The sequence below is a fragment of the Colobus angolensis genome, unplaced genomic scaffold (assembly GCF_000951035.1).
Source record: "Colobus angolensis palliatus isolate OR3802 unplaced genomic scaffold, Cang.pa_1.0 Scaffold121, whole genome shotgun sequence".
NCBI classification, from domain to species: Eukaryota; Metazoa; Chordata; class Mammalia; order Primates; family Cercopithecidae; genus Colobus; species Colobus angolensis.
In genome coordinates this window covers 1165349-1187686 of record NW_012113253.1, presented here as the reverse complement: position 1 = coordinate 1187686, position 22338 = coordinate 1165349, and the positions used below count along the sequence as shown (strand labels likewise).

Genomic DNA, 22338 nt, shown 5'->3' with positions numbered 1-22338 from the left:
AAACTTTTTGATCTTCACCATCCTGATAGAAGAAAATGGTATTTATTGGCAGGTATTTGCATTCCTCATATTAGTAATTAGGCAAATTAGTTTTGTTGTTTATGCCTTTGATGTAATCTCTGAGTCCACTGCCAATTTCCAGATCACAAAGATTTACCCTATGTTTTCTTCTAGGAATTTAATAGTTTTAAGTCATACACTTATGTCTTTAATCCATTCTGAGTTCATTTCTGTCTACGGTGTGAGGTAAGGGTCTAATCTCATTCTTTTGTATGCGAGTATGGAGTTGTTACTGCACCATTTGTTGAAGCCACTATTTTTCCCCATTAAATGGCCTTGGCATCATTTTTGAAAATCGGTTTGTTTTCCCTAAATGTATGTGTTTACTTATGAACCCTAAATTCTATTTTATTGATGTGTACATGTATTTTTACACCTGTACTATGGTTTTTGATTACTGTAGCTTTGAAGAAAGTTTTGAAATTGGGAAGTATGAGTCCCCCAACTCTGTTTTTCTTTTTAAATTGTTTTGGCTCTTTGGGGCTCCTTGCAGTTCTATATGAATTTTGATAGGGAATGTATTACATCTGTATATTGATTTCTGAATTGCCATTTTAACAATATTAAATTTTCTAGTCCATGTATATGGGATCTCTTTCCATTTATTTAGATTTTCTTTAACTTCTTTCAATTATGTTTTGTATTTTTCAGTATATGTTTTGCTCCTCCTTGGATAGATTTATTCCTAAGTATTTTTGTCTTTTTGATGCTACTATAAATGGAATTATTTTCTTAATTTCATTTTTGGATTAGAGATGCCTTTTTGTAATGTGTCCATTTGCAGGGGTATCTCTTTCTAATCGCACAAAAACATCTTGTGCTGGCACTGGTGATCTTTGGGAGTGTACCATCAGCTTGAAAGTGCCATAGAAATAGGGACTCTCTATCTTAGTGCTGAGTAGGCATTTACTAAAGCTGAATGAATGGATGAGAATTTGCTGAGAGTGAGCTTGGGTAGGAGCTTAAGAGAGGCAGCAAATATGGATTTTCAAGAAATTCAGTGATGAATAGAAGGCTTAAAAATGAGGGAAAATGGAATATTATCCAGGATAGACTATAAACTAGACCATAAAAAAGACTCAATGATTTTGAAAGGATGGGGGAATCATACCAAGTATATTCTCTAACTACAGTAAAACTAAGTTAGAAGTCAGAAAAACACAAGAAATTTGGGAAATTCACAAATATGTGGAAATTAAACAACATACTCCTAAATAGCCAATGAGTCAAATGATTATTCATAAGGAAAATTACTCTGAGATAAATAAAAACTAAAGTACAATATAACAAAATTTGTGGGATGGAACTAATGAGGCATGTAGCTGTAAAAACCTATCTTATAAAAAAAGAAGATTTCAAATCAATAGCCTAACCTTCTGCCTTATGAAACTAGGGAGGTTGGAGGTGGGAATAGAAGATACTAAACACAAAACAAATAGAAAGAAGGAAATTATAAAGATTAGCATGGGTATTAATGGAATAGTAAATAGAAAAACATTAGAGAAACCTCATTAATGAAACCTCAAGTTGGCTCTCTGCAAGGAACAACAAAATTGACAAAGATTTAGAATGAGCAAGAAAAAAACAGAGATGACTCAAATTACTAAAATTAGGAGTAAAAGAGCTGATATTAATATAAATCAGAGAAATGAACAGGATTAAAAGGAATACTATGAACAACAAATTAGATGACTTATATTAAATGGACAAATTCCTAGAAAGACAAAGCTACCAAAACTGACACAAGGAGAAATAGAAAATCTAATCTATATATATATGAGGTAAATGATTATAGTAATTTAAAATATTACCAGAAAGAAAAGCCTAGGGCCAGATGGCTTCAATGGTGAATTCTATTAAACACTTAAAGAATGATTAGTAACAATCCTTCAGAAACTCTTCCAAAAAATTAGAAAAGGGTGGCCAGTATTACCCAAATACCAAAGCAAGACAAGGATATCACAAGGGAAGAAAAGTATAAACCAATATAATATCTATTATGAATATAGACAAAAAAATCATCAACAGAATACCAACAAACCAAATCAAGCATCGTATTATACATTCTGAAGGTTATCTAAGGAAGGCAAGGTTCATTTAATATATAAATATTAATTAATGTAAACACTATATTAACAGGATAAAGAACAAAAAGCACAATATTGTATCAACAGAAGCAGAAAAAGCATTTGACAAAATCTAACGTCCATTTATGACAAAAATAAAAGAAATTAGGAATAGAATGGTCCTTCATAAACTAGAGTAAGGGCATCTACAAAAAACCAACATATAATATCATACTTAATTGTGAAAGACTCAATGTATTTTCTCCAAATTCAGGAATAAAATGATATCTGCTCTCACAACTTCTATTTAATATTGTACTGAAAGTTCTAACCAGGGCAATTGGGCAAGAAAAAAAAGGCACCTGAATTGGAAGGGAAAAAACAAAACCATCTTTATTTACAGAAAACATGTACTTTTATAGAGAAAATATTAAGAAATCCACTTAACAATAAGTAGAATTTATTAATGAGTCCAACAAGGTTATAAGATACAAGAACAGTATTCAAAAATCGATTTTATTTCTGTATAATAGCAATGGCAATCTAAAAAAAAATCTATTGACAATACCAACAAAAAATAAAACATGTATTAATGTATGTCACAAAAAAGTACAAGATTTACACAATGAAAAGCACAAAACACTGCTGAAAGCAATTGAAGATCTACCTAAATGGAAAGACATCCTTTTGTTTATGGACGATATAGCAATACTTCCCATACTGATCTACCGATTTAATGCAATCCCTATCAAAATTACAACTGACTTTTTTCTTTGAAGAAATTGACAAAGTAATCCTAAAATTCATGCGGAATGAAAAGGATTCAAAATAGCCAAAACAATCTTCAAAATGAAGAACAAAATGGGAAGACTCACACTTTCCAATTCCAAAACTTACTAGAAAGCTACAGTAATCAAGATAGCATGGTATTGGCATGGGTTTAGGAATAGTAGAATTTAGAGTCCAGAAATAAAACCTTATATTTAAGGTCAATTAAGTTTTGATAAAGTTGCAAAGACAATGAGGGGAAAAATCATCTTTTCAATAAATGGTGCTGGAACAACTGGATAGCCACACATAAAAAAATGAATTTGGACCACTTCCTCACACGAAACCTGAAAATTAACCCCAAATAGATCAAAGACCTATATTAGACCTATATTAGATCAATGAGCTAAATAAAATAAAACTCATAGAAAAAACATAATAGTTAATCTTCATACTTTGGATTAGTCAAAAGATTTCTTAGATACAATGCAAAGCACAGACCTGATAAAAATATTGATAAATTGGACTTCATCAAAATTAAACCTTTTTGCCCATTGAAAGCCACCATTTTGATCCAGCAGTTTCACTCCTATGTATATATGTGAAATGAAAACAGTTCAACAGAAAAACTTAATTACATAGATGTTCCTAACAACATTATTCATAATAGCCTCAAGGTATGAACAATTCAAATATCCATCAATGGATGAATGGATCAGTAAAATGTGGTATATCTTATACAATGTAATGTTATTTGGCGGTAAAAAGGAATGAAGTACTAATACATGTTACAACACGAAGAAACCTCAGAAACATGAAGTGAAAGAAGGCAGACCCCAAAGACCAAGTATTATATGAAATGTCTATCAAAGGTAAATCCACTGAGGCAGAAATAGACTAGTGGTTGCCTAGGGCTGCAAGTGTGACTGGGGAGTGACTACAGATTGGTAAAACGTTTTTGTGATGATGGAAATGTTCAGGTTCAAAGATTACATTTTGATGATAGCTTTATAACCCTGAATTGTTATCAGGTGAACTGTATAATTTTAACAGGTGAATTTTACAGTACTTAAATTATATATCAATAAAGGTTTTTTTTTTTTTAATGAGGCAAAAGGTAGCTTGAAAAAGCAGGCATGGCATATAAGCAAGCTTTTTTTAAGGCTGAGAGTGATTTATGTGGCTGATGGAAGGATAAGAGGAAAGGACATATAGTGAAAAGGAACAGAGAATAATAATAAAGCTGGCAAGCCACGACAACATAATTAGACTTTTGGAAGAAAGGCATGGACAGGAATAAAGACCTCCTTCTAAGACAAGCTAGGGAGAGCAACTTGATGTAGATTGAAGAGAAAAAGGAAAAAAAAATGAATGTTTATATTTCATGGCCTATGATTTTCTGGGTCATGTAGAAGGCAAAGTAACATGTTCAAGTGATGAGTTTGGTAACTTCAGGAGAATGATGACAGTTCAGACAACAAATATAGAGAATGAAAGAGAACACTGACTATATGAATAAAAGGATTTTAGAGACATTACGACCAGCCGAGTTTAAATCAAAGATTGTAAGGCATTCAGTCAACAAGGTTACACATTTTTCTCCAGTAGCTCTAGCCTTCTATGAAATAGAAGCAGAAAAACAAATAAACAAACAAAAAAAAAACAGATGAGTTAACTACCTGTAAATCTGGATTTGAACTGGTAGAATGAAGGTTCCTGCAAATGTTGGACGTAAAAGGGCAGATCTAATCAGGTAAAATCTCAAGCACTAATTGGATATGCTTATAACAAACCAGTAAATTTTTAGAAGATGTAAAACACATCTTAGAAAACTAATTTAAATTGTTAATGAGAATTAGACTAATTCATTGAAATTTGATTTTTAAAACTTACCGAGCCTCTCTTTCGTTGAACTCAGAAGTAGTGTGCATGGTAAGGCTTCCTTGTCAAATGGAATGCTACTTAGTAGCTGTCTTAGCTCGTTCCGGATGCTATAATAAAGCACCATAGACTGACTGACTGGTTTATAAACACACATTTATTTCTCACAGTTCTGGAGGCTAGAGGACCAAGATCAGGGTGCCAGCATGGTTGGTTTCTGGTAAGGACCTTCTTCTGGTTTGCAAACTGCTGTGTTTTTGTATCCTCATGTGGCAGAAAGATGGAGACAGCTCTCTGGGTTCCTTTTTTATAAGGGCACTTAATCGCATTCATGAGGCCTCTATGCTCATGAATTACCTCCCAAAGGCCCCACCTCCTAATACCATCACACTGGGGTTAGGATTTTAACAAATGAATTTGAGGGAAAGCACAAACATTCCATCCATTGCAACATCTACAAAATAGGTCCTTAGGTAGAGCAGAAGTCTGTAACAGTTCTTTCCCAAGCCACAACCCTGAAAACATGGATTGCTGGATATGCAGATTCTCCTGGGCCCCTTTCCCATAAACACCGAATTAGACACTGTGAGGGTGCAGCCCAGACATGCTGTATTTTTCACCAGGTATAATGATGATGGCTGATATTAGAATGGTGACACTTATCCAACCTAGTAAGAATTTAAACTGAAAATGGTGATGATGCAAAAAAGATCTGTCAACTGGTTAAAACAACAACAACAACAAAAAAGGGGGTGTGTGTGTGTCAGGAGGGATAATCTTCAGTAGTTTGGCCAAAAGCTTAAGACTGATTTCCAGGATTCTATTGTTGGAGTGGGTAGTTCATCAGCTTCCTAAGTAATTCAAATCTTTTTTTTCCCCCAGTATAGTAATATATTGGTGATTCCAAGAAAGAGGATTTACTTATTTAATGCCTGGGAAAACTACAAGAGCTACGAACAGATGTGAAAGGAAGAGAATAACCAGATCTCACAGGAAGCAAAATGGGGTATTAAATGTCTGTCAAAAGTTACTGCTCTTTCCCTTTCTAGGTTCTTTGTCCCTGAAAGGTAGATCTGCAAACTAAAGTCTTCAATTACATTGCTTAAACAGGACTGGGATCATAGAATGTCCAACAATAACATGAGTTCATACTGGTACAACGAACTTAAAATGTTACTATTCATGTTGTAATTATGACTGCAGTCTTATGTTGAAAGTATCTGCGCCGTCCTAAAAAAAAAAAAAAAAAGTAAATACAAGCTGCAAGTTTTAAGTGATACACTCCACCCTCTTTTTTTCCCCAAGCCAACACACACACCCTTCAAACTTTTTTACTGTTATTTGCAGACCCTTCCTAGGCTCCCGAACTCCATGCAACTCCAGCAGTGTCTCCCCTAGGCCATTTTTATCCCCTCCTCTGACCTGGCGGGAGGCTGGGTGTCCAACCCCTTTCCCTTGCAGTCCTGAAAGTCCGGTCGGAGCCGGGACGGGGAGGAGAGGGGCAGGGCGGGGCAGGCCAGCTCCATTGGCGCCAGGCGGGTGGGGGGATGCCCGGAGAGGACCCGTCCAGCTTGCTTCAAAGCCACCAGTTTTCCGAACCCGCCTCGGTTCCAGGAAGAATATACCTATGTGACAAGCTAAGTTCTGCCTCATTTGGCATTTGGAAGCCACAAGAAAAACTTTTCAAAAACTTTTGTCCGTCTTTGGCTCCCCCGACGCGTGGTTTCCTGATGGTCTGTCCCCGGGCAGGGAGAGGGACGCCCCCTCCCCCTCTCCGCCTTCTGTGAGGCGCGCGGAGCCACCTCCCCTGGATCAGGTCTGATGGGGAGGCGGGCGCGCTAGTGGTGGCCGCCACCGCCGAAACCGTCGACCTCCTGGGCCCCAGTTCCGCGTCTGGCCCCGCGGCAGCATGGACTACCTGACCACGTTCACCGAGAAGAGCGGACGCCTTCTGCGGGGCACGGCCAACCGCCTGTGGGGGTTCGGGGGCGGCGGCGAAGCCCGGCAGGTGCGCTTCGAGGACTACCTGAGGGAGCCCGCCCAGGGGGACCTCGGGTGCGGGTCCCCGCCCCACCGGTCCCCGGCGCCGTCCAGCCCGGAGGGACCTGGTGAGCCCACCCTTCTTTCGCTTCCCGCGCGGACGACCTAGGCTGAGGGCGGGGGGGAGGCGGTGGTCGTGGCGCCGGGCGGGGGTCGCGGCCCGGCCCTGGCAGGTGTGCCTGGGACCGGACGGGCGACGTGGCTGGGGTGGCGGCCGCAGGAGGCGAGGAAGGAAGGACTCCTTCGGCTCTGGGGAGGGAAGACTTTCAGCTGCGTGCCAGCTCTTCCTGCTCTGCTCTTCCTGCTTTCCCCACCTAGACTTGATTTTCTTTCCCCGCCAAGTATTTCAAGGGTACGATCCATTCTCTCCTTCCCTCCCACTGGGAGGTGAAGACTGAACCAGTTATGACGTCGGTGTTTTCAGTCTTGGATTCTTGAAGAGCGTTGCGCCTGCTTTGGTTTTGGTTTGGGTCAGTCTTTCTTTGATATTTGTCAGCTGTTAGGATTCACTTCCTAAACGAAACGTAAAAAGCCAGATACTTCTTTGTAAAATGAAACACTTCATTAACATGGGAAGCTAGTTGACTTTTTGCGTCGTGTACTTTTTGAACGGCTGCACGTTGTCTTGTGGTGGCAGAACCTAGAAACTTTCTCAGTTCCTGTTTATTTTTGTGTTGTGTTGGTTGATTTTTTTCACCACAGTGTCTTTGTGCCATTCTTTAAAACAGTCATTTGTAGCGACATGATATTGATAACTTACAGAATTTTTGAAAGTGCTGCTGAACAGTTTCAGCATAAGGCACAGGGTAATTTCCAGTGTCCTTGGCTTCCTTTAACAGGTAGCAGACATCCTAGCCATGTCTCATTTTATTTTATTTTTGTTAATTGCTTTAATATTTGAGGGTTATGAAAAATGAGCATTAGAGAGTTTAGAAAATAAAGATAGGCACAAAGTGTAAAATCTGTTTATAACTCCACATTCTACCAGTCATTTTATTTTATTTTAAATTTTATCTTTATTTTTGTAGAGATGGAGTCTCGCTGTGTTGCCCAGGCTGGTCTTAACTCCTGGCCTCAAGTGATCCTTCTGCCTGGGCCTTCCCTAGTGCTGGGAATACAGGCCTGAGCCACCATGCTGGGCCCTGTAGATTGTTTTAAAGCAGTAAAACAGTGAGGACATCTATTGATCTATGTGTGTAGGTATGTAATTTAAGCTTTGAAGAAATATTAAAATCTCATTTTAGCATAGCCCCTTTAAATAAATTTTCCTTACTTTACGTAGAATATTTTTTATCTGTAGAATTGCTGTTTATGGAATTAAGAAATGAAAAGGGGAGGGGAATACTTTTTGTTTCTGCTCTGAAGAATGTTAACCAAAGGCAGAATCCTCTTAAAAGTGGGACCAGGCATAGGAAAGGGACTTTAAAGTGTTCGAATCAAGGATTTTTTTAAATGAGTTTTCAGTAGCCCGAAATTGAAAACAGTTGATATGTGACCAGCCTTGAGATGGATGGAGAATTCAGAAATATGTGGGGTAACTTAACTAAAAAGGAGTATGGTTAGTGTTTTAATAAATATGCCCAAACACGTGTATCTTGGTGGCCCGTGTCTGTAGTTGCAGCTACTCTGCTCAGGAGGCTGGGGCGGGAAGATCCTTTGAGCCCAGGAGGAGAATCCAGACTGGGCAGCAGGTACTTTGTGTTTATACATATGGAGCACACAGCTATATCTGACACCCTCCTTCAAAGTGGTGCTTCAGAAGTGATACATATTCTGCTTTTGTTGAAGCTGCCTTATGAATTCATTACATATTATTTAATATTCAGGTGCCCCCAAATCTCTGACACATTAGAGAGGCCTTGTGAGGTCAAAGTATGACCACAGTCATCTGGGCAGGTGCATCCTAGCATTAACTTCCTGCAAGAATTTGGACAAGTTACTTAGTGTCTTTGGGCCTATATTTTCTCCTTTGTAAATGAGGTTGGATTTGGTGCTTTCAAAATCCTCTGTTCTAGAGCATTTTCATTTGGAGCAGAATTAGTGAAAACTAGCCGACTTTTGAGAGGCAATGTGTATATACACAAGTAAAAATAAGTGAGTCTTCATGCGTTTCCAGCTAGCCTTTGTTTAAAATGAGAATTCTGTGCTTTGCAGCTGCTTATCAGGAGGATTTTGGCTCTAGGGTTGTTCTTTGTGTTCGTGTCCTTCAGAATGAGTGTCTGTCAGTCTGTTTGAAGGATTTCTTCTGCTCTTTCTGCTTGAGACTATTCTTATTTCAGTTTCTTAATGACTGCTTAAGTTTCCTGCTATCATTCTTTCTTCAGTTCATTAAAAAGTCCTGTGTATTATAGGAGTCTTTCTTGTTACAGATACTTCCACACGTGTAAATTGACTGCATTCCAGGAAACCCTTTGTTAGTGATCTTACTCCTCCTTTCATCCACTAAGATGAAAAAGTGGAACCTTGTTTCTGTTCCTTCTCACAACCCAACATCAGAAAAGTTACGCATCAAGAAGGGGTGAAGGGAGTCATGTTCAGTAATGATGTTGATAAGATAGTTTTACCATTAACAGATTAAGGATAAGACCAGATACAATTTTGATCAAATGTCAGCCGGTTGTGGTGGCTCACGCTGGTAATCCCAGCACTTTGGCAAGCCCTGACGGGTGGATCACCTGAGGTCAGGAGTTCGAGACCAGCCTGGCCAACGTGGTGAAACCCTGTCTCTGCTAAAAATACAAAAATTAGCTAGGTGTAGTGAAGCGTGCCTGTAGTCCCAGCTACCAGGGAGGCTGAGGTGGGAGAATCGCTTGAACCCAGGGGGCAAGCTTACAGTGAGATGGCCCCACTGTACTCCAGCCTGGGCCACAGAACGAGACTCCATCTCAAAAATAAAACAAGAACAAAAATTAGCTGGACATGGTGGCACACTCCTGGAATCCCAGCTACTCAGGAGGCTGAGGCAGGAGAATCGCTTGAACCCGGGAGGTGGAAGTTGCCATGAGCCAAGATCACACCACTGCACTCCAGCCTGAGTGACGGAGTAAGATTCCATCTCAAACAAACGAACAAAAAACAAAAAAATCTTTGGTCAATGTTTCTGAGTTTACGCTTTCTATAAACAAACCACTTACTGAACTGTTGGTGTCTCTCCTTCCTTTACTCTTCTCCAAGGTGGCTGCTTTTGCTCCTACCAGTGTTTAGTGCTTGCTAGCTCCACCATTATAGCCCTCTCAGGAAAACCATAATTGAGACTTAGACATATTAAGGACATTATCACACCATTGATCTAGTTAATAACAATTACAAAAGAAACATCTTAAAATACAGTGCTTGTTCCTGATTAAAGGGTACATTATGCTTTGATTTAAAAAAATTGTTTGAACTTTAAATATAGGTCTTGTTGGGGGCATGACTATAACTCATAATGTATAATCTTCGAAAGTACTCACTTCACTAGATTGTAATAAATACAGATAAATTTTACTAGTGTAGACTCTCAACTTACTGTAATATAAACATGAAATAGTTTTTTATCATAAGCTGTCCTATTATATCAACCTCATTTTCCCACTTGGTGACAGGATTCTTTGAGCACAACTCAGCCCTTTTACATTTTCTTTTCATTTATTTTTAGCAATTAAAACAGTATCTTTCACTTACTTAAGACTTGGTCCATTTATTTTAAAATTTCAGTCTCATATTCAATTTATACCTCCATTTATCTTTCTACCTCAGTTCCCATTCCAGGTTAGGTTTGTAGTGCAGAAGAGGTGTGGTCTAGCTCTCACGAACTCCCCTCCACCCCTTCTTGATGCATAACTCCTCTGATATTAGGATGTGAGGAGGAATAGAAGCAGGGGTTCACTTTTTCATCTTAGTCCTTCTTGGCCCCTTAGTGGGAGGATGACAATGCTAGATAGCAGTAGTAGAAGCAGTGATGGAACAGTTCTGCTAAAATGGCTACTCCTATGCAGAAGTGCTGCCTTCAGTAGCCAACAGTTCTTTCAACTTTGAATATGGGACATTAACATCTTGTAATACCAACCATAGACGTTAGTTGCAAATTGTTGAAATGGGCACCTAAAACTGCTCTGCCTCATAGCGTATATATTACTGGTATGTGTGTGTATATCAATAGAGTTGATGAAAAATGAAGTTAAGTGGGAACATATTACATTTTTATGACTTGAATTATTTGACATGTCAAGGAAACACTATTTAATAATAATATTTCTTAAATGATTATCCCTGATGCTGAAATTTCATTTTAGGTTTACATTAAGAAAATCCTATATACTGAATATATGTAACTGAAGGAGAAGAGTTTAGAAGCCTGAAATTGATATTCTTGTTACTGGTTCACTTTTGATAATCATGGAAAATGTAAACCAAGACATGGAGTAATAATTATAATAGGCAACACATATAGTGCTTGCTGTGTCTTATGCACAAGTTAACCCTCAGCAACAACCCTATGAGGTAGTCAATAGTAGCAGTTTTATTTTACTAGTGAGGGTACTGAGGTTCATTAATGATCCTATTTAGGAAAAAAATAGACATTGGACAAGGAATTTATAACTGTGTTAGGTATTGGGCATGGAAAGTAAAATATATTATGAGAGTATATAAGAAGGGTTTCTAACCTAATATTGGGGGGTGCAAAAAATCATGTCTTGCTTGGATTAGGGGTAATGGCTATTTCAATAAATGGGATGATGATGATGATGATGATGCTGATGATGATACTTTTGGTAATAACAGAAGTAATAATGATGATGACGATGGTGATACTTTTAGTAATAACAGGTTGAGCATCTCAAATCAGAAAGCCCAAAATCTGAAACTTTTTGAGGGCCTACATGATGCTCAAAGGAAATGCTCTTTGGAGCATTTTGGATTTTTGGATTTGGGATGCTCAATCAGTAATGCCCATATTCCAAATCCATTCTATCCTTTAGGAAGATTCAAAAAAATCCAAAAGACTTCTGTTCCCAAGCACTTCAGATAAGTAGTACTCAACCTATAGCAAGGATAATAGCTGTAATGGGGCAGGCTCTGAGCAAATGTTTTTTATTTAATCCTAATAAAAACCTGATGAAATAGTACTATTATTATCCTATTTCCTTTTTGAAAAATCTGAGCCAAAGAAAGAAATGAGAGATTCAGAATTTATTTGGGTGTTTTCTTAGTATTTGCAAGAATTATAGTCCTTGAGATAGGGGGAAAAATGTGAGAATTGAAATTCTTTCATGTAAAGTGTTAAAGTTAAATTAATTTAGATTGTAAAGGATAGGATGGATTGTCATCGAATGTTCTTTAGAGTTAGAAAGATAGTAAAATGACAGAGCTGGAAATGCAAAATCCAATGAGGGTGTGAGAAAAATTAGAAATATATTAGGTTGGAAATTGCCAACTCAGATGATGTACTAAGAGTTAGATGATGGTTGGGCGGGCGCGGTGGCTCACGCCTGTAATCCCAGCATTTTCAGAGGCCAAGGCAGGTGGATCATCTGAGGTCAGGAGTTTGAGACCAGTCTGGCCAGTGTGGTGAAACCCTATCTCTACCAAGAATACAAAAATTAGCCAGGCATGGTGGCACATGCCTGTAATCCCAGCTACTTGGGAGGCTGAAGCAGGAGAGTCACTTGAACCCAGTGGGATGGAGGTTGCAGTGAACTGAGATCATGCCACTTCACTCCAACCTAGACAAAAGAGTGAAACTCTGTCTCAAAAAAAAAAGAGTTAGATAATGGCTTATCTTGAACCCAGGAAGAACAAGTGCCTCTAAGACAGGGGTCCCCAGCTCTGGTCCATGGCCTGTTAGGAACCAGGCTGCACAGCGGGAGGTGAGCAGCAGGCGAGCCAGCATTACTAGCTGAGCTCTGCCTCCTGGTAGATCAGTGGGGACATCAGATTCTCATAGGAGTGTGAACTTTGTTGTGAACTGCACATGCACAGTCTAATCCCTGATGATCTGAGGTGGAACAGTTTCATCGAGAAACCATCTCTCTCCCCATCCCCTAGCCCTTGCCCACGTGTCCCTAGTCCATAGTCTTCCATGAAACCGGTCTCTGGTGCCATAAAGGTTGGGGACCACTGCCCCAAGGGACCTGGAGTATACCAGTTGTTACAGTAACTATTTAAAACCACCACCGCCACCACCACAAAACAAAAAACCCACAGTGTTGGTAAAGATACCCTTAGCTGGCTCCAGTTTTAGTCTCTTTTCCTAAAGCTAGGTTGGGAGGAACAGAATACTCTCTACTTGATCAGCAACCTCAGTGGGCCCTAATGGTGACTCCCAGCTAGTTAGCCTTCCTTAATAGTGTTTCATTTAGTTCAGTGGTTCTCAGGCATGAAGTTGATTTGCCTGTTTTAGAATTGCTGCTCATCTCACAGGATAGCTGATAGGAAGTTCTGTATTATCTGTGTTCTAGAACCAAACTGCCTCTAAAATAAGCTGATGATTCTCAAGCTTTAGCATGCAACAGAATCATCTCCTGAAGGGCTTGTTAGAAAAACATTGTTGGATACCTCTGCTAGAATTTGTGATTCTGTGTGGCTGAGAATTTGCATTTCTAACAAGTTCTCAAGTAATGCTGATGCTGCTGGTCTGGGAACCACGCTTTTCTTAGTGGGTAAGTCTTTTATCCATGAGGTTAGAAGTAAATATACAAACGATGAAATTTATTAAATGCTTATATTAATAGTTTTGTTTTAAGTCTAGGAATAATCAGTGTACTTGGTCTTGAATGTATTTGTTGTATTTCAGAGAATTAGGCCTATAAAAGTGCCCAACAAATTAGTCTTAAGAGTATAATGTAAAATGCATACTTGCGTATTTGTTTTTTGACTTGGGATTTTAAGTTGAAAGGTGCAACAATTTGGCTAAACTTAGAAACCACTGGAATGTTTAAGAACTTAACATTTATTATATTTAAAACTTAGTATTTTTTAATATTTAAGTTCTCAGGAGGTTTACTTGTTAGAAGCAATGTGTTTAAAATAGAATATAGTAAATTTATAACTGCAGTTTAGTATAGTAAGTCCTCCTTTGACACCATCCATAGGTTTATGGAAACTGCAACTTTTAAGCAAAATGATGTATAAAGAAACCAATTTTACCATATGCTAATTGATGTAAACAAGAGTTAGGTTCCTACTGTGTATTTCTGGTCGCAAAAACATTAGCAAACTTGTAAGTAAAGACCTAAAACACTTCCAGTATTAAACATTGAAATAAATGTGAACTATATAAACATTAAAGAAAGGTTAATAACGACAAGATAATTATTTACTTAATTATTCCAGTTCAGAGTCACTGTTGGCTGGATCCTGTCCTGCTCATGGCACAAAGTGGGAACCAGCCCTAGACAGGACACCATTCCATCTCAGGGCACAGTCACACACAAACATGTGCACACGCAAACACACACACTCATTCATACTAAGACAGCTTAAACCCACTAATTAAGCTAATGTGCACATCTTTAGATGTGGGAGGGAACTGGAGTACCCGGAGAAAACCTATGCAGATGTGGGTAGAATGTGTAAACTCCACACAGACAGTAGCCTTGGCTGGGAATTGATTATTTTTTTTCTCATCAAAGTTATATTAAAAAAATGATAACCAAACGATGTTATTCAAGGACCTACAATATATGTAAGAGAACTTAGTTACCCATGTTTATAACAGGATTATTTAGGGATATTTAATTTTCCAGTTTGAGTTGGTCAGCTATTTAAAGCACCTTAGAAAGTGTTAAAATTTGCTAGATTATAAATAGAATGCACTTTTTATGGTAGAAGACTTAAGGGAAAGTAGGTTTTTGTATTTTTAACTTCAAGAAATCTAACATTGAAAGTAAAGCGACTGCAGATAGTGTTTTTCAGTGTATAAAGGCTTATTTCATGGCCACTAGGAAACTTACATTAAGAGACTCTTAATAAATTTTATTCAAAAGGTGATACTAGTACAAAAAAGGAACATGTTTTAAGGTCAAATACATACATTAGAGAAAGGACAAAAATTGGATTTTATTTTCTAGCAGTATATGGAAAGAGGGACATGTAATCAGACATAAATCACAGTGTCCCTAGGATAAAGGTAAACCCGTTGCTTAGGCAGCCAGGAGAAACACAATTATTCCTTATAGTGAGAATATAACAAAAAAAATCTCATGGAACTCTGTAATAAAGCAAAACAAACCAAAAAGCTTATTTTTATAGTAAGTACAGACTTCAGTTTCAAAAATCTATTTTTAATTTTTTTAAACCCATTAAATCTTTAATGTAGTTCAGTGGAGTAGCTCTAAACTGCAAATTAGTAAAAGCACTTCTGTACAGGGGGAAAGCAATTAATCCAAACATGCAGTTATCTAACAGTCCATCTTAACTGAGAAGTGGGTTTTAAATGTAAAATTATAGATTTTAGGTAGTTATGATTCTCTATTTTGGATTTTTTGAGAGTACTACTCAATAGAATTTTTTGAGGTGATGAAAATGGTCTGTATCTGTGATGTACAGTTTGGTAGCCACTAGGCAAATATGGCTATTTGAGTATCTGAATTGCAGTTAATACAAATGAGGAACTGGGTTGAGAAATTTGAATTCAGGATTCTGTATTTGCTCTAATATGGTAGCAACTAGTGTTAAAGGAAAAATTATTTGATAATACTTCCTAAAGCACGGTAAGACAGAATTTATTCAGGACTATAGCAATAGGTATAGGGACTGTGGCAATGAGATTTTGTAGTTGAGGGGAGAGATTGGGCTCAACTCCAAATACAAAATGGGCAAGTGGGAATTTATAGCCAAGGAGTAGAGTAAGGATAGATGGATGGACAATTGCTAAGAGGTAACATCAGGTGTAAGGGGTATTATGGTGAAACCGACCTACCAGGATTCTTGCTGAAGACAGGCCAGGGTGATGAGAGTTCACCTGGACAGTGGAGGATGAAGAAACTGATCAGATACGGAAGGTAATCAGATATCCAGGATGGGGGGAGGGTCCTGCTAAACTGACCTTAACACGATTCTTGCTGAAACTGGATTTTATAAGGGAGTGAACAGATAGGCATAGGAGAAGGTTCAGCAGCCTGACTAAAATTTGGCTAAGCAAAGTATCTTTGTGACTAGGCATATGTAGCTAGCTATTTTAATGTAAATTAATTTAATTAAGTAAAACTTAAAATTCAGCTTTCAGTCTCACTAGACACATTTCAAGTACTCAAAAGACAGATGGCTAGTGGCTACCATATTACACAAGGCAGATATAAAACATTTTTACCATTGCAGAAAGTTTTATTGGGCAGCATTGATAGCAATGAGTCTCAATGTGGAGTACACATTAGAATTCCCTGGGTAGCCATTAAAAAATTTTGATGCCAAGATCTGATTATAATCAAAGATTTGATCTTGAAATCTCTGCTTAAGATCTCCACTCATAGTTTCTTACAGAATTCTAATATGTAACTAGGGTTAAAAAGTACTGACTTAGGATATGAAGGACTCTACATCATTCTGTTTTCCTTAATGATATTTCTCTCAATCAAACTCTTGATGAATTTAGCAGGTTTTTATTTATTTATTTTTCTTTACAAGTACTTGGGGCATGCACCTATTTTATGATGCAAATTAATAAAAGAAATGCGTGTTTAAGTTTTCTGCCAACCTCTGTATAGGATTGAAACGTTAGGAAAGTTGAGGTGACTTACAATGAAAAGTTCCTAAAAGGAAGGCATGTTTATATGCTGAGAGAAAGATGCTGAAGGTGAAATGACTGTGTAGCAAGGTTCTTGTGGAATAAATAAACCATTGGAATTATAATCATTCTTTTTTCACATACCACAATTAAGAACTGTTAATATTGTAGAATATTTGCTTCCAGTCTTTCATAAGAAAAAAATAATTTTTAAAATAAACCGGATACATACTGTATATAAATAAGTCACATGTTGCAAATACTGAACTTTAAAAATCACCTCTAATCCAGTCACCGAGAGATACTGTTAATATTTGGGTAGGCATTACTGCCAAGATCTCTTCTATGTGTATATACATATGGAAGAATGGATGGATGGTTAGAAGGAGGGAGTGACAGAATGAAAGATAGTACTTCTTCACCACAAGAGATTAATTCCTAAGGAGTGTGTCTAAATTTAAGCAAATTCTAAAAAAAAAAAAAAAAGTTATCGATTGATATTGTTATTACAATCTTGTTTCAGTTTTAGGTGGGATATGTTTCACCGTGCTTTGATATGACAGTAGCAGTTTCATTTCTCATTTTTCTCCTTCTCACATCCTAATATTTATTCATTTTAGTATTTTTACATTGTCCATGTTTGTAACATTCACACTTAGTTTTTTAACCACTTTTTTATGACTTATTATTGTTCTATATTCTCTAGTAATGCTTTTAGAATATCCTCCTTGATTCTGGAGTTTTTGATACGGTGGCATAATTTCAGTCTTACAGCATTGAATAATGTTTCAGTAGAGAAGTCTTATGCAAGCCAGCCAGACTCTTTTCCATTTCACTAGTAGATGATTTGCTTTTTATGCATGAATTGTTGAATAATTTTTTTAAGCTCCCAAGCATAATAATTTAACCAAGAGTAGAAATGGGAATAGCCTGACTCATGTGCCCACATGTGTCTATGTGGAATAATCTTTTAGAAATTACATCTTTCTTCTGGAATACATGTTGATGGAGCAGCTGCTATATGGAAGATCTCTGGTTTTGAGATAGAAAAGAGAGCTAAGAAGTATAATGTTGTCTCTAAGCACTTCCACCTAGAAGACACATACGGTTCATTGGGCAAAGCAAGTTGGCCATTTCTGACATCAATAGGATGGTGAAGTATATTTTATATTCCTCAACGGGAAGGAATACAGGCTTAGTAACAATAATATAATCTATCACAGTGACTAATTTAGAAACCGTTGTATTAGTTTGACAGAGATTTGAAAACTGCTGATGTTAACTGTCACAAATAGGAAGTTATGTAGGGAAACCCATTTCTTCTGTCACTTACGCAGTCTGCAGGTCTTTGATCTCTTCAGAAGCTCTATTTCTATGTCTCTCAAATGTGTTGTGCATGCAAATCAATAGTAAATCTGTAGGTCCGGACTGAGCCTCAGATCTTAGACTCACAATAAGCATCTAGGTGATGTCAATGCAGCTGGTCCTTGGAACACACTTTAAATAGCAAGGCTCTATAGCTCTTTAATATCATGTACCTTAGAATTTAAGTATAATAATAATTTTAAAAAAAACTAAAAAAAATCATGGATCTTTTCACTTAGAAGAGAGCCAACTTTAAGATCTAGATGGAGGAAAAGAGGCATTAAAAAGGAACATTAATGGGTATGAGACCAAGAGGAGTGTGAAATATTTTCAAATACAGGGAAAGAGGAACATGCAGAAGAAATCTCTTGGATGTTTCACAGAGGTCAGATAAAATGAAAGTGGAAAAGCCCATCAAATTTGCCACTTATTTATTCATTTTAGGGTGGGGATTGTGAACTGGGGAAGAGAAGATATTACAATACATTGTGGATTCTGTAGGAGATAATGACAGTAAAAGTAGATTTCTACTTTCAAAAATTCAACTGAAAAGAAGCAGAAAGATGGAGTAGTATCTAGAAAAAGATACTAGATTTGAGGGAAAATTGAGGGGTTTTGTTTTGATCATGGGATAAGGAGTCAATAGTGAAATGTTGAAAATACAGGTTTTTTTCCTAGTATCTCATTATTGATAGAATAATTAGAAAAGCTACAATCAGCAATGTGTTTTTTTTTTTAGTTTAGAAGACACTTTCAAACTGTTTGAAGTTTTAGTATCTTTATTACTATTTTTGAAAATACTGACTTGCAGCTCAATGTTTTAAATAATCAAACTTTTTATACATAGCTATTATCAATACTGTAATATTCAGTTATAACAGGAGTCTTATTATATTAAAAGTGATCTCATAGTAGTTTCACTGATGATTTACAGACTTGCTACAGTATGCTTTTCCATTTTTTACCAAAATGATTTTTTTAAAGGTTTTATACTGCTCTGCTAATTCTGTGCTTGAAAGTCCTTCAGGACTTCTGAGTCTAGTAATAGCAAGCTAGATAATTCAGACTATCCTGCTGAGAACAATTTAAAAAGCTGGACACAAAGCAAACAAATTTTATTAAGAGTATCAGAAAGCTAAGTAGTGTGGGTAGGATAGGATCTGAATGAGGACAAAGGTCTAAGGAGGGAGAACTCCAATTTGATTGCTTTTTACCCCAGGGGAAGTGTTGATTCCTGGAACAGGAACTGAGAGACCAAAAGGTGCATTTGACAGGCTGTGGGTGTAATGGAACCGGGCCAGAGTGCAAGGCCTATCACAGAGGATGGGTGGCCCTAGTGATCTCTTCTTACTTTGGACCCCAAAATATTGTACATAAGGGAGAAAGATAAATCGAAGTAGCTAGGCCTTCCTAGGAAGATATTTCAGCTTAAAATTATCAAAATTTCTATAACTTAATTAATAAGATTTGGTATTACTAGTGTCCTCAGGCACTTCACAGAAGGAAACATTAATTCTCTCTGGAGAATTACCAGTTTCTACATGTCAAAATGTTTCTTCAGACAATTTTGCAAATTTTATGTTCAGCACACAAAATATAATTAGGCACATGACAAGATATGTGACACAATAGAGAATAGAAACAGACCCACAGTAACTCTAGATATTGTAGTTATCAAATTTAAAATAGCTATGTGTTGACCTAATTAAAAATTTTGTAGAAAGGTACAAACTATGAGAAAGAAAAATGGATATTCTAGAAGTGAAAAATACAACCCCTCAAATTAGAATCTTTGTAGATGGATTTAGCAGCAAATTAGACACCACAGAGGAAAGAATTCCCTAACTGAAAGGTAAGTCAGAAGGGAATGTCCAGAATGCATGCCTGTAGTCCCAGCTATTTGGCAGGCTGAGGCACAAGAATTGCTTGAACCCGGAAGGCGGAGATTATAGTGAGCCAAAATTGTGCCACTGCACTCCAGCCTGGGCAATATAGTGAGACTCTGTCTCAAAAAAAAAGAATTACCCTGTCTTGGGCAATTCTTTATAGCAGTGTGAGAACAGACTAATACAGTAAATTGGAACTGCAAAGTGGGGTAATGCTATAAAGATACCTAAAAATGTGGAAGCAACTTTGGAACTGGGCAACAGGCAGAGGTTGGAACAGTTTGGAGGGCTCAGAAGAAGACAGGAAGATGTGGGAAGGTTTGGAACTTCCTAGAGACTTGTCGAATGGCTTTGACCAAAATGCTGATAGTGATAATGGACAATGAAGTCCAGGCTGAGGTGGTCTCAGATGGAGATGAGGAATTTGTTGGGAACTGGAATAAAGGTGGCTCTTGCTACGCTTTTCAAAGAGACTGGTAGCATTTTGCCCCTGCCCTAGAGATATGTAGAACGTGAGAGAGATGATTTAGGGTATCCAGCAGAAGAAATTTCTAAGCAGCAAAGTGTTCAAGAGATGACCTGGGTGATCTTAAAATCATTCAGTTTTATGGATTCACAGAGATGGTTTGGAATTGAAACTTATGTTTAAAAGGGAACCAGAGCTGAAAAGTTTGGAAAATTTGCAGCCTGACAATGCAATAGAAAAGAAAAACCTGTTTCTGAGGAGAAATTCAAGCCAGCTGCAGATATTTAAGTAAGGAGGAGGCAAATGTTAATCACCAAGACAATGGGTAAAATGTTTCCAGGGCATGTCAGAGACCTTTGTGGTTCCCCTTCCCATCACAGGCCTGGAGGCTTAGGAAGAAAAAAATGGTTTCATGGGCCAGATCCAGGGCCTTGCTGTTTTGTGCAGTCTCAGGAGTCAGTGCCCTGCATCCCAGCTGTGGCTAAAAAGGACCAACATACAGCCCAGACCATTTATTTAGAGGATACAAGTCCTAAGCCTTGGCAGCTTACATGTGGTGGTGGGCCTGTGGGTGCCAGAAGTCAAGAATTGAGGTTTGGGAATCTCTGTCTGAATTTCGGAGGATGTATGGAAATGCCTGGATGTCCAGGCAGAAGTTTGCTGTAGGGGTGGAGCCCTTTTGGAGAACCTCTGCTAGGGCAGTGCAGAAGGCAAATGTGGGGTCAGAGTCCCCACACAGAGTCTCCACTGGGGACCTGCCCAGTGGAGCTGTGAGAAGAGGCATACCTTCCTCCAGACCTCAGAATGGTAAATCCACTGACAGCTTGCACTGTGTACCTGGAAAAGTTGTAGACACTCAATGCCAGCCAGTGAAAGCAGCTGGAAGCAAGGCTGTACCCTACCAAGCCACAGGGGTGGAACCACTCAAGGCCATGCAAGCTCACCTCTTGCATCAGTGTGACCTGGATGTGTGAGACATGGAATCTAAGGAGATTATTTTGAAACTTTAAGATTTAATGACTTCCCTGCCAGATTTTGGACTTGCATGGGACCTGTAGTCCCTTTGGTTTGGCTAATTTCTACCATTTGGAACAGAGACATTTACCCAATGTCTGTACCCACATTGTGTCTTGGAAGTAACTAAGTTACTTTTGATTTTACAGGCTTTATAGGCAGAAGGAACTTGCCTTGTCTCAGATAAGACCTTGGACTTGGACTTTAGGGTTAATGCTGGAATGAATTAAGACTATGGGAGACTGTTGGGAAGGCATGATTGGTTTTGAAGTGTGAAAGGATATGAGCTTTGGGAGGGGCCAGGGGCAGAATGATATGGTTTGGCTTTGTGTCCCCACCCAAATCTCATCTTGAAATATTATCCTGATACTCTCCATGTGTTAAGGGAGAAGCCAGGTGGAGGTAATTGGATCATGAGGGTGGTTTCCCTAATGTTGTTCTTGTGATAGTGAGTTCTCCTGAGATCTGATGGTTTTATAAGTGTTTGGTAGTTCCTCCTGAATTCACTCTTCCTCATGCTGCCTTGTGAAGAAGGTGCCTGGTTCCCCTTTGCCTTCTGCTATGACTGCTAAGCTGAGACCTCCCTAGCCGTGTGGAACTGTCAGTCAATTAAACCTCTTCCCTTTCTAAATTATCCGTCTTGAGCAGCAATGTGAGAACGGACTAATACGTAAGGATACAGAAATGTTGAGAGTAGAAAGAAAAAGCAGACACTAATGAAAAGAAAATTGGTACATTAATATTAGACAAAGAATATGGAAACAGTATTCTGAGAAAAAGTTTAATGGTCTTTCCTTTCCATATTTTAGGGTTCTTTTATGGCAGTTCTGGTGGTAACCAATACTCTCAGCATTTGCTCTTATGGGAAGGATCTTACTTCTCTTTCCCTTATATAGCTTAGTTTGGCCAGATATGAAATTCTGGGTTGGAATTTTTTTTCTTTAAGAATGATGAATAGGGCGGAGCAAGATGGCCGAATAGGAACAGCTGCAGTCTCCAACTCCCAGCACGAAGGACACAGAAGACGGGTGATTTCTGCATTTTGAACTGAGGTACTGGGGTCATCTCACTAGTGAGTGCCGGACA

At 38.1% G+C, this 22338-nt stretch overlaps 1 protein-coding gene across 3 annotated transcripts in view; it reads left to right on the top strand.

Annotated features, from left to right (window-relative positions):
* Nucleotides 1-22338, top strand: part of OXR1 (oxidation resistance 1) — a 316857-nt gene that overhangs the window by 212139 nt on the left and 82380 nt on the right. The window contains exon 1 of one of the 3 annotated variants that reach the window (XM_011930972.1): nucleotides 6506-6883. The exons of 1 other annotated variant lie outside the window; for it this stretch is intronic. In XM_011930972.1, the coding sequence (XP_011786362.1) occupies nucleotides 6685-6883 (199 nt within the window). In that variant the 5' untranslated portion in view covers nucleotides 6506-6684. Of the gene's footprint in view, nucleotides 1-6505; nucleotides 6884-22338 lie in introns of those variants that run through there. One more of the 3 variants, XM_011930969.1, reaches the window with a different exon arrangement.